General features: G+C 32.7%; 1 protein-coding gene across 1 annotated transcript in view; it reads left to right on the top strand.

The window, feature by feature from the left end:
• Window positions 1-10,758, top strand: part of LOC116849434 (peptide deformylase, mitochondrial-like) — a 202,918-nt gene extending 192,160 nt beyond the window's left edge. The window contains exon 3 of the mRNA XM_032826574.1: window positions 10,618-10,758. Coding sequence (XP_032682465.1) covers window positions 10,618-10,722 — 105 coding nt within the window. The 3' untranslated portion in view covers window positions 10,723-10,758. The remainder of the gene's footprint in view (window positions 1-10,617) is intronic.
• The last annotated feature ends 2,506 nt before the right edge of the window (window positions 10,759-13,264 follow it).

Below are 13,264 nucleotides of genomic sequence, written 5' to 3'. Positions count from 1 at the left end.
GAATCAAGCTTTGCGTGAAAAACGACCAGAATATAAAAAAAGGCAATACAAAGTGATTTTGCTTCATGATAATGCACGATCACACACAGCAAAACTGGTCAAGGAAACGACTGAGGCGTTTAGTTGGTAAATACTTTCGCATGCGGCTTACTCACCAGACTTGGCTCCGTCCGATTACTATTTATTTGCATCGATGGGACACGCACTTGCTAAGCAGCGCTTCATTTCTTACGAAAATGTACGAAAATGGCTCGATGACAGGTTTGCCTCAAAAGAGCAATAGTTTTTTTTTGGCGTGGCATCCACAAATTGTCAGGTGGGAAAAATGTATAGTTAGCGATGGGCAATACTTCGAATAATATATTTTCTATCATTTTCATACAATAAACGTGTATTTTCTATACAAAAATTCCGGTTTCATATTTACGTACCTAGTAGATCATAGACGTCATACAATAAACTTGGGCATCTGTCAACATAACCCCATAGAAACATTAGTCGATTTGTGTCTGCATCATAAAGTTATTCTCAATTGAAAATGTCAGTTTACGATCCAAATTCTCGTCATTTGCGGGAGGTTTTAATTTTCTGCTTCAATATGAAAAAATCTGCGGCTGAGGTTCATCGAATGCTCTCAAATACTTATGGTGAGGCCGCTATTAGTGAAAAAACGTGTCGTGAATGGTTTCAACGCTTCAAGAACGGTGATTTTGACGTCGAAGACCGGCATAGCGGTGGAAGAGAGAAGGTTTTCGAAGATGCAAAATTGGAGGCATTACTTGATCAAGACTCACGTTAAAATCAAGAAGAATTAGCACGATCATTGGGAGTGACTCAACAAGCCATTTCAAAACGCCTCAAAGCTATGGGAATGATTCAGAAGCAAGGCACCTTGGGTGCCGTACGAATTGAAGCCGAGAGATGTTGAACGATGTTTGCTTGTGAACAGCTGCTTGAAAGATAAAGACGAAAGGGATTTCTGTATCGCATTGTGACTGGGGACGAAAAATGGGTTCATTACGATAACCCCAAGCGCAGAAAATCATGGGGAGTTCCCGGCCATGCTTCCACGTCGACGGCCAAACCGAATATTCACGGCTCCAAGGTCATGTTCTGTATTTGATGGGACCAGCTCGGCGTAATGTATTATGAGCTGTTAAAATCGACTGAAACAATCACAGGCGATCGGTATCGAACGCAATTGATGCATTTGAGCCGAGCATTGAAAGACAAACGGCCGCAATACAACGAGAGACACGATAAAGTGATTTTGCAGCATGACAAGGCTCGACCCCATGTTGCGAAAGTGATCAAGACATACTTGAAAACGTTGAAATGAGAAGTCCTACCCCACCCGCCGTATTCTCCAGACGTTGCTCCCTTTGACTATCACTTGTTTCGATCAATGGCACACGGTCTGGTTGACCAGCACTTTCGGTCTTATGAAGAAGTAAAAAATTTGATCGATTCGTGGTTCGCCTCAAAGGATGACCAGTTTTTTCGACACAGGATTCGTACGCTGCCCGAAAGATGGGAGAAAGTAGTGGCCAGCGATGAACAATATTTTGATTCATAAATGTATAACCAATTTTTTACAATAAAGCCTCGAATTTCGGAAAAAAACGGTGGTAGCAAAGTTGTATTCCTAATATGTTTAAGCTAAATTACAAAGAAATTCTAAAATGGTTGATAGGAAAAAAATATGTCTCGGATAGCAGACGGTAGTCATGATTACGTCATGATTACGATCTTCCCAGACAGCACACGACATCCAATGAACGTCCAATTTTAGTTTTTGTTTAGTCCAACGTCCATGGACCTAATTTGGACGTTTTAATTACGTACATTAGTGGATGTACAAAATACGTTGACTTTTGAATGTTTTAATGACGTCCATTTTATGTATTTCTATGGAACATATGTTGAGTTCGCATATGCCTTCATTTATTAATAGTATAAGCCGGTTTCACCAACACGAATGAATTTAAATAATCGATTAAATTTATCTTCTCTATTGGATCAATTGTATCTGTCAAACGATGATGTGATTGGTTAGTTCCATTGAAAAAGTTATCATTACGAGTTTTTGAAATTTACGAACAAATTAACCCCTCAATTTGTATTAATAAGAAACCCAACTAGCAAAACAATAAAAACATTTAAACATTTAAAAATATTTTAAAAACATTTAAGAAACATTTTTTAAAACGTTAAAAATAATGGGATAAGTTCCCATTTTTCATTAAAAAACATTTTTAACCTTTGAAAAAATGTTTCTTTTTTAATATTTAATAAAAGTTTGACATCCATTAAAAAAAAACATAATATTTTTCCAATCCGTTAAGGAAAACATTTCTTAATGAAAAAGAGGAATTTACTAAGATAGTACATAATATTTATGATAAAAATTCATAAATATTAAGATCAAATTATTTTTTAGAAATATTACATAAATATTTTATAAATATTTCTATACATAAAGAAAAAAGTATCAAAATCTTTATTCAAAATATCTTTATTAAAATATAGGCTAAATATTTTATACAATATTTATAATAAATGAAAAATGAATAAATAAGTAAATAAATATATAAAAAATAAATATTTGTAGTAATATTTTGTAAATATTTCTATAAATAGTATACATAAAAAAATAAATGTAATTATTTATAATTATTAAATTATTGAAAAAATAATAAAATCGTAATTTAAATTGGTAATGTATACTGAAAAAATTCTTTAAATTAAAGAAGTATATTTTGTTAAATATAATTTCTTAACTTAAAAAAATATTTGTTAAATTTTAGAAAATATGTAATAAATATAAAGTAATATATGTTTAAGTTTGTGAAATGAGCTGTAAAATTATAAATTTCTGGTAAGGAAATGAATTCCTTACAAGAAGAAAATTAGTTTTTTCTATGTAAGAACTATGTTAAAATAAATATTTGTTTAATAAAGTACAAGTAAATCAGTTTATAAATCTAAATAAATTATTTTTTAATATTAAAAGTATTTTTTTTGTATTTCAAATTAAAGTTTCTTTTATTATCAGAAAACAATTTATTTAAATTTACAAAATGAGTTATTTGTATTTTATTTACTTTTGAAGTAGGTAAATATTTGTTATATATACTTTTTACATACTTTTCAAACATACATTTTACACTTAAAACATTTCTACTCTCTTCTTTTAAATAAATCATTTGTTTTCGTGCATGAACCATGTACCATATGTATACAATACAAAGCGTCTCTCAATCAAAGTGATAGTGGTGCAGTAGGTAAGGTGAATGACTCAAGAATCATAGGCTCAGGTTCGAATCGCGGCAATGCTAAGCAAATTTTCGAAAAATTTAACTTGAATTAAGTAATGTGTGAAACAATATAAAGTGAAAACTAAGAATATATATATTTTAAAAATTTAAGAAAAGTTCAGAAAAGAGAAAAAATTATATAAATATATATATTTTAATAAATATTTTTATAATATTTATGATAAATATTTATGATCTATTGAAGCTAAGGTCATAAAAATATTTATGAAATATTTTGGTAAATATTTATAAAATATTCAAATAAATCTTATAAATATTTTGTAAATAATTTATAAATATTTTGTGTTGTTTGGGTATCTCATTATTTTTAACGTTTTTAAAAATGTTTTTTTAAATATCTTTTAAATATTCTTTTGGTGGTTAGGAACATTCAATGTTCAAAATTACAAACATTCTATTTTCGTTCTAAGAACGTTAAAATTATTTTAAAGTTTTATTCCGGTGGGTCCTTAATTCGGATGTCTTTTGAACATCCATAAAAATAACAACGGATGTTTTTAAAATGTCCTAAAAACGTTTGTGGATCTGAAATGGATGTTTAAATACATACACAACGTCCAACACGTACGTTTTTAATATCTTTTTAAAACGTCTTTGTGCTGTCTGGGTTTATACGTTAAATATTACGTCATTTATATCCCTAAAGTTAATCTGAAAATTACGTATTTTTGACGGATATAAAATGTTATATAGTTATATAGTTATATAATTATATGTTATAAAAAAATTGTTTCTAATTCTTTTCACGTGTTGAGAATGTGTCTGAGAATTGAAGATGTTACGCGCACACTCTAAATCTTTCGCATATTTCACTTTCTCGGTAGCTTCGATTTCCAAATGGCGCCGGTTATCCATCTACATACTGTGCTTAAAAAGCGTTGCTTAATCTTGACGTTTGAACGGCATGCAGCGATCTCAATGACTCCGACGATAATCTTATGATCTGTATTTATATAATGTATCCTTATAGTGTTCATTAAAATATATTTACTGACAATTATTAAAACAACGCAACAACATTTGATATGCGATGAATATTGATATAGGTTGTGTTTTAAAATTATTGATAGCGCTAAAAATCTATAATAGGTGGTAAACTTAGTTCCTGCGGTTTTTTTGTTTAAAAAACTCATTTATTTCGACATCAAAAGCAAAAAATACATTAATCGAAGTATTTTCCCTCGCTAGCTATACATTTTTCCCATCTTTCGGGCAACGCATAGATTCCGCGACGATAGAACGATTGGTCTTTTGATGCAATCCATTCGTCGATCCATTTTCGCACATCCTCGTAATTTCTGAAGTGTGTATCCACCAAGCCGTGCTGCATCGACCGGAACAAGTAATAGTCCGAAGGAGCTAAGTCTGGTGAATACGCTGGGTGCGGGAGAACTTCCCACTCGAGCTGCATCAGTGTTTCTTTGACGGCTTTGGCAACGTGTGGTCGAGCGTTGTCGTGCAAAAGCATGACTTTACGTCGATTGCTGGCTACTGCTGGCCTTTTTTCCAACAATGCTTCATTCAGACGGTTTAATTGTGATTGATATCGATCCCCCGTGATACTTTCGTTCGGTCTGAGTAGCTCATAATAAACGACGCCGTGCATATCCCACCAAATGCAAAGCATTGCTTTGTGGCCATGAATATTTCTCTTTGGTGTGGATGTCGATGGTTGGCCAGGGTCTACCCATGATTTTCTTTAGGAAAATCGAAGTATATCCATTTATTATCGAAGTATATCCATTATGCGCCACAAAAAACTCTTCTTTTTCTGCCTGGCGAGCAGAGAAATAAAGATGTTTAAGCGATTCTCAATAGCATTTGCGGTTAATTCGTGTGGTACCCATTTTCCCTCCTTTTGAATTTTTCCCATTGCATGTAGACGTTTGGAAACAGCCATCGGAGTAACATTTAATGCTGCAGACAATTCTTGGAGCGTTTGAGTAGAGTTTTCGTCCAATAATGCCTGCAAATCGGTGTCTTCAAACTTTTTCGGTTGGCCTGAGCGTTCTTTATCATTGACATCAAAATCACCACTCTTAAATCGCTGAAACCATACTTGGCATGTTCTTTCCGATGGAGCATAATTGCCATAAGCTTCGAAAAGCAATTTATGAGCTGCAGCTGCAGTTTTTTTCAAGTCAAAGTAATGAAGCAGCACATGTCGAAAAAACAACTTATCACGTTCCATATTTAATCAAAAGAAAAAATAGCACTGCTCGCTTAAATGAATCTCTTCGCACTGAATTTTATTGACAAATGTCTAACCTCTAAAATGCAGCCAGTTTCAGATGTCAAAATAAATTACACCTACAACTAACGTCATCTAACTGTGAGCCGCAGGAACTAAGTTTACCACCTAATATATATAATGTGAACTATAGTTTTTCATCGCTGGCGATGAATTTTTGGATGTAGCCATAATGTATTCTAATGACTCAATGATTTTTTATGATTACTTTTAAACTTTTAATGGAATATTATAACGGTTAATTCAAATAAAAAAATAGTTGATCGATATTATAACGATCTTTCCCCAAAATCTCTAATAAGGTTTCTTAACGTAAAACGTATATAATTTAAGCATTTTAAGATACTTATTTAAAAGTTATTTGCACTTTACGAAACTTTTACTTTAAGAAACTTGCATTATTGTGCATAACTATATACCCATCTTCTTTAATTAATAACTAAACATGTACATGGTCACTTGGAAAATGGTAGAGGATATTTTGTTCAATTTGATCTAATATACTAGCAACTAATATAATAATAGCATACGTCACCAAATATTGTTATTGTTAAAATTAATCATTACATATTAGGTAAGTTGGAATGTTCCGTTCATCTAGCGGTGAGTAGCTATAGTTAGAACTGTCGGTAACTCTAATGTCTAAACTAAGCTTAATTTTTTAGTTTTACTATCTGTCATTAAAATTCAGTATATAAAGGTATACGTTTGCATCAATAACATTGTTTCTTACTGCATCGAAAATGTCGAAATTTGAGCCAAATAAGCGTCATTTGTGCGAAGTGTTAATCTTTTGCTTCAAATGGAAGAAAACTGCAGCTGAAGCTCATCGAATGCTTGTAGAAGTTTATGATGATAGTACTCTTTCCAAAACATGCAGAGAATAGTTTCGATGCTTTAAAAGTGATTTTGATGTGGAGGACAAAGAGCGTTCTGGACGGCCAAAAGCATTCGAAGACGAAGAATTGCAGGCATTGGTAGATGATGACTCATGTTAAACGTAAAAACAACTTGCAGAAGCTTTAAATTGTATTCAATCTGTCATTTCCTCTCGTTTGAAAGCCTTGGGAAAAGTCTACAAGGAAGAAAAATGGGTCCCATATGAACTGAAGCCAAGAGACATTGAAAAGCGAAAAACCATCTTCGAAATTCTGCTTGCTAGGCAACAAAGAAAGGGGTTTTTGCATCGTGTCATCACTGGGGATGAAAAATGGATATATTTTGACAACCCCAAACGTCGAAAAACTATTTGCGACCCTGACCAATCCTCAACATCGACGCCAAAGCGGAATATTCACGGAAAGAAGGCAATGCTCTGTATTTGTTGGGATCAGAAGGGTGTTGTGTACCATAAGCTGTTAAAATCTGGTTAAACAGTCACAGGGCATCTCTATCGAGAACAAATTATCTGTTTGAGCCGAACATTGCACGAAAAACGACCAAAATATGAAACGAAACAGCATAAAGTGATTTTGCTTAATGACAACGCTCGGTCTCACGTCAAAAAACTTGTCAAGGAAACGTTAGAAGCACTTCGCTGGGAAGCGCTACCCCATACGGCTTATTCACCAGACTGTGCCCCTTCCGACTACCACTTGTTTCGGTCAATGGCACACGCACTTGCTGAGAAACGCTTCAATTCTTATGAAGACGTCGAAAAATGGGTCTCTGGCTTCAAAGAGATGGATAGTCTCCAAAGAGTCATTTTTTCGCCGCGGAATTCGCTTGCTGCCTGAAAGATGGGAAAAAGTCATCGCTAACGATGGACAATATTTTGATTGATGTACTTTTTTATTTTCTTTCTTAAATAAAATCATACTTTTTGCAAAAAACGGACGGAACTTACCGATTTATCTAATATGTCGCTAAGAATATAAAATATGTCGCGAATAGAAAATATTATTTTATTTGAGAAATAAATACGCTTACAACACATAGTCAATTAAACGTTTGTATGATGTCATTATTGTTAAGTTTTTTAGACGTATTAAAATAACGTTAAATATACATTACTTAATCGACATATAATGTAACTGACCAATTATGACTGGATATTGATGTCAAAATAACGACTGCTTGCTATGTGAGGTATTTTTTTTTACATATTTATTTGTTAATATATGTTATATCATATGTATTTTTAATATAATTTTAATCATTAATATTAGTATAACATGTAACGTATATATGACACAAAATAAAATCTGTGAAGATTTTTACAACATTAGTATCACATATGCGTACAATAATAAAATATAACGACTACAAATAAATTATATTTTCACTATTACAACATATCATAAGTTACAGATACAACATATCATATGATACAGATACAACGTATCAAAATCTGATATAAATATTAATGAAATAAATATATATATATATATATATATATATATATATATATATTTATTTATTTATATTTATATTATCATGATGTGATATTCATGATGTGATATGTTAATAGTGTTAATAGGGTTTATTTGTAGTAGTTATATTTTATCAATGTACGTGTATATGGTACTAACGTTGTAATAGCGTTCACAGATTTTATTTTATGTTGTTACTTTCAATTTTCGGGAACAACAAGGACAGAGTACACTCATAGCGCTAAATAGCTTCTCTCCGAACACAGTCATTAAGAGCGATACAGATAGAATGATGTGTAGCGTTGATAGCGCGCATCTTCAGCATGCTTATATTTTATATTTGAGACATATCCAAGATCGGACATCTTATGGGCGTCCAAATTATGGACATTATCGGATGTCCAAAATCGGATGTATGATGGACATCCATTGTATATCCATGGATATGCGGACGTAAAATGGACATAAAATGGATGTTCATAGGGCGAATTGTGCTATCTAAATAACTAAATCGATATACCAGGTATATCTATGAAATGTGGATTTTTTTTTAAGGAAAAACACATGTTAATTTGAAGTGAATGGTTAAAGCTATTTATTTTAAGTATGCACCATTCGACGCTACAACTTTTTCCTATCTTTCTGGCAATAGATGGATTCCGCGACGATAGAAACTTTTATCTTTCAAAGCAAACCATGAATCGACTCATTTTTTCACTTCTTCGAAATTAGCAAAGTGCTGCTCAGCCAATCCGTGTGCCATCGACAGGAACAAGTGATAGTCCGAAGGAGCAATGTCCGGCGAATATGGCGGGTGAGGTAGCACACCCCAATTCAATTCTTTTAAAGTTTCCTTGACAACTTTTATGATGTGGGCCGGCGCATTGTCATGTAGCAAAATCACTTTTCCATGTCTTTAGGCCCATTCTGGACGTTTTGTGATCAATGCATGGTTCAAATTGATTATTTGTTGTCGGTAGCGAGCAGCATTAACCGTTTCACCAGATTTGAGAAGTTCATAATAAACAACACCCTTTTGATCCCACCAAACACAGAGCACTGTCTTCTTTCCGAAGCGATTTGGTTTTGCAGTCGATGTTGATGGTTGGCCTGGATCAACCCATGATTTTCTTCGTTTGGGATTCTTGAAATATATCCATTTTTCATCACCTGTGACGATTCGATACAGAAAACTCTTCCGTTAATGTCTTTTCAGCAGGAATTCGCTGGTGACTTTTCGATTCTCCATCTGTCTTTCAGTCAAATCGTGTTGTACCCATTTTCCTTCTTTCTGAATCTTTCCCATCGCGTGCAAACGCTGGCTAACACTTTTTTGAGTTACATTTAATACTTCCGCCAATTGTGATTGAGTTTGAGTGGAGTCTTCGTCCAACAATGCTTGCAACACTGTATCTTCAATTTTTTTCCTTTAGCCTTGTCTTTCACATCAAAATCACCAGTTTTGAATCGATTGAACCAACGTTCACAAGTGTCTTGAGATGGTGCATGTTCGCCGTAAGCTTTTACAAGTATTTGATAAGTTTGAGCAGCAGTTTTCTTCAAAATGAAGTAATGAATCAAAACCTCTCACAAATGGTCTTGTTTTGGTACGAAATTCGACATTTTCAAAGCAAAGAAAGACTATGATATAATATTTACACTTTCAAAATTTTCCTCATGTATGGTTTTGTAGGTTAGGAATAGCCAAACAAAATACTATACATGTCAAATCACCACGCGTAAGAACGTATGTGTGGCACCATCTGTTAGGAAAATCCGCATTTCATAGGTATACACCTGGTAATAGCCATTGATCTAAACAATCCACACTGGCATCATGAAATTGGTCAACAACATCGTTACAGTCTTTATTATATGGTGTGGTATTGTAAATGGGTACCTGATTGGACCATTTTTTTTAAGAACATGTTAACAGCATTATTTATTTACATGTTTTTCAACACAAGTTGATGGAAAATATTGACTTGGTAACAAGATAACACACACATATACACGCATATATGCACGCACACACGCAATGTAAATCCGATCGTAGAGCAATTTCCGTGTTATACACTTTGGGTAATATTAATGCCGGCGGTATTGTAACGTGCAAATCTCATAACTCGAAAAGTATTTAATGAAAAAATACTTTATTAGATTGCTTTGGAAAGCTCTCAAGATAAGCTACAAGAATATGTAATAAAAAATGAAAGATTCTTTTTAAAAAATTTGAGTTAGGCTCAACATAGGTCCAAAATCTAATAACATCATTTACTGGCTTCCTTAGAGAACCCTTTAACTTTTATTTGAAATATTTTTTTTAAATGTGTTTTTTAAAAAAATATTTGAAGTCGTCATTTAAAATAAGTCATCGTGTATACTATATTCATAGAATATCTAACTGGAATATTTTGAAATTAAGAACATTTGTATTTCATAATTATTCATAAAATATTTGTAAAATATTTTATGCTACCTATGAAATGAATTATGGAGTTTCAGTAATAGTAGTAAATTCGGGACGCAGCCTAAGATTGAGTGTGAAAGGAAAACAACTATTTATAAATAATACTAGAGCAAAGAAAATTTGTGTAAGATGGAATAAAAATAAATTATTTATACGAAAAGTAATTATTTTTGTATTATTTTCTAGGGTAAACTGTACGTAGATAAAATGGATATGAGTACGTTTCACTGCACAGCCTGGGAAAAAATCAACCGCCACGGCGGTAAAGTGCGTTTAGAATACATGCCGTAAAAGTAAAATATATGATGTACATGAATTAGTATATTTATGTTTTGGAAAAATACAATGCTTACGTCAAATTATAAGTGTTTCTAGTAAATATTAAGTAACGATAACATTATATTAATTTTTTAAATGCTATAAATGTATATATACGACTGAATTTCTTCGACTTCGACTTCGATTTCTTCCACTTATTTTCTCGAAACAATTAATATAAGAAACAGTTATTAAATGTTATGATAGATACACATATTTATATTCATGTTTTTTTTATATTTTATATTTTATATTTTAGCGATAGTGATAAATAAAATCTCAATTGTTTCGGTCCACTGCTTTTGGTTTTTTAAGAAACTTCTCTTCATTAATTGACATATTACAACATAAAGCACTTTGTCTTCAAAGTTTGTTGAAATTTTAGTTAATGATACCATTATTACATATAACATGTGTGACACTTACATTATTTAGTGAAGAATATAAATATTGATATAATTTTATTGTTACTTGATGTGGACTTGTGTTTTAATTTAATTTAATTTCGATCATATAATTAATCTGCAGTATAATAGAGAGAGGATAAAGCTGTAATGTGCGAAATATGGTAGTAATATGAAATAAGGATAATTTTTTTAAACTATTGCGATTTGTAAGTAACTAATATAAATATAATCATTAAGGGAGATTATGGTCTAGATCTTTTAAAAAATCGATTTTTTCTTTGTACTTTATTACAATTCTTTGTTGTATTTTATTACAATATAATATCTCAAATATATGTTTCTAGAATATTATTATGAAATCCGAAAAATTAACAAAGAGCCATTGGTCCATAGACCATGTGCCATTTCTGGGCAGTGAAAAATGTACTTAAAATGGGCACCAAATTAAATGCCTTGATGAGCTGATTAAGAAGATATAAATTTTAAAATCGCCCAGTGTATCGTTCCAAAATTACGATTCAAAAAAGTCTTAAATTTTAGGCTATATACAAGGTGCCCATTTTAAGAGTGCACCCCAAATAACTTCCTTATTTTTTATTTTAGAGAAAAATGTTTCAGACAAAAGTTATATGGTTTCGAGGGCGTTATAAGGTAGTACCATTGGTTTGACCTTGGATAGTCATTTGAAAATTACGTGAAGGCAACCTTCAATTTCTTCAAAATAGAATATACCATTTTTCATTACATATTCTTGTAGCTTATCTCGAGAGCTTTCCAAAACACTAAATAAAATATTTTTTTATTGCGTACTTTTCGAGTTATAAAGCTTTTGCAGTATTTTGATACAAATACAAATTCACTTTCCTGTAGTCTTATCTTACATGATCCAGCCAGTCAAGGCAAAATAATCTGAACCATTCAAGACAAGATTCGGACATGATCCAGCCAGTCAAGGCAAGATTCGGACATAATCCAGCCAGTCAAGGCAAGATTTCGACATGATCCAGTCAGTCAAGGCAAGATTTGGATACGATCCAGCCAGTTAAGGCAAGATATGAGCATGATTTTGCACTGATTAACTTTCAAATCAAAAGAATTAACAATTGCACTTTCACGATTGTTACAGTTTATTGTCAGTCAGTGCAGGCAGACACATATGTATTACAACCATTAACTTTTTCTTGATAAGACAGAAACTTTCGAGATTTTTGCTAAGCTTTTTTTCTTTATAAAATTATGGCTGCTTATCCACTAAATGAAATTATGGACATGATCCGCATTTTGAGTGAGGCTAGGAATAATTACTCGGCAGCAGAAAGGCTTTACGCTGAAAGATTTCCAGACAGACACCATCCTAATAGGAGAGTAATAAAAAAAACTTTGCGAAAGAACTGAGCAGGATTTTCTAAGTAGAAACCGGCGAAAATTGGGTTTTGATGAGATAACATCATTGACTGTGATAGGTGCCGTTGTTTTGAATTCTCAAATCTCTACGAGACAAATTGAGAGACAATACGGTATACCTAAATCAATAGCCAATCGTGTGCTCAAGATCAACAAGTTCCACCCATACTACATTCATCTAACTCAGCAATTGGAAGAGAGGGACTTCCAACGCCGAGTCCGTTTCTGTAACTGGGCTCACGATCAAATCCAATAAAATCCTTGGTTCGTTGCTCATATGTTTTTTTCTGATGAAACCATGTTTTGTAACAGAGGAGGTGTTAATAGACATAACTGCCATTATTATTCCGATGTTAATCCATATTGGCAGATAAGTCAAGAGTTCCAAAGGCAGTGGTCTATTAATGTTTGGGCAGGCATTCTGGGAGATGTTATTGTTGGTTCATATTTTTTTGAAGAAAACCTCAATGCGGCAAACTACTTAACATTTCTTCAACATGACCTGCCCAATTTCTTAAGACATGTCGGCAACGATGTACTCAGACAAATGTGTTTTCAACAAGATGGAGCGCCGGCTTATAGATCTCGAGCCGTTACATAATATTTAAATATAAGATTCCCAAATAGGTGGATTGGTCTGTGCAGCCAAATTAAAGAATAGCTTCCAAGATCACCCGACTTGATGCCCCTAGACTTTTATTTCT

The sequence above is a fragment of the Odontomachus brunneus genome, unplaced genomic scaffold (assembly GCF_010583005.1).
Source record: "Odontomachus brunneus isolate Ranch 3 - 2012 unplaced genomic scaffold, Obru_v1 Obru_scaffold_116, whole genome shotgun sequence".
Lineage (NCBI taxonomy): Eukaryota > Metazoa > Arthropoda > Insecta > Hymenoptera > Formicidae > Odontomachus > Odontomachus brunneus.
Note: the sequence above shows the minus strand (reverse complement) of the source record. Positions and strands in the feature narration are given on the sequence as shown.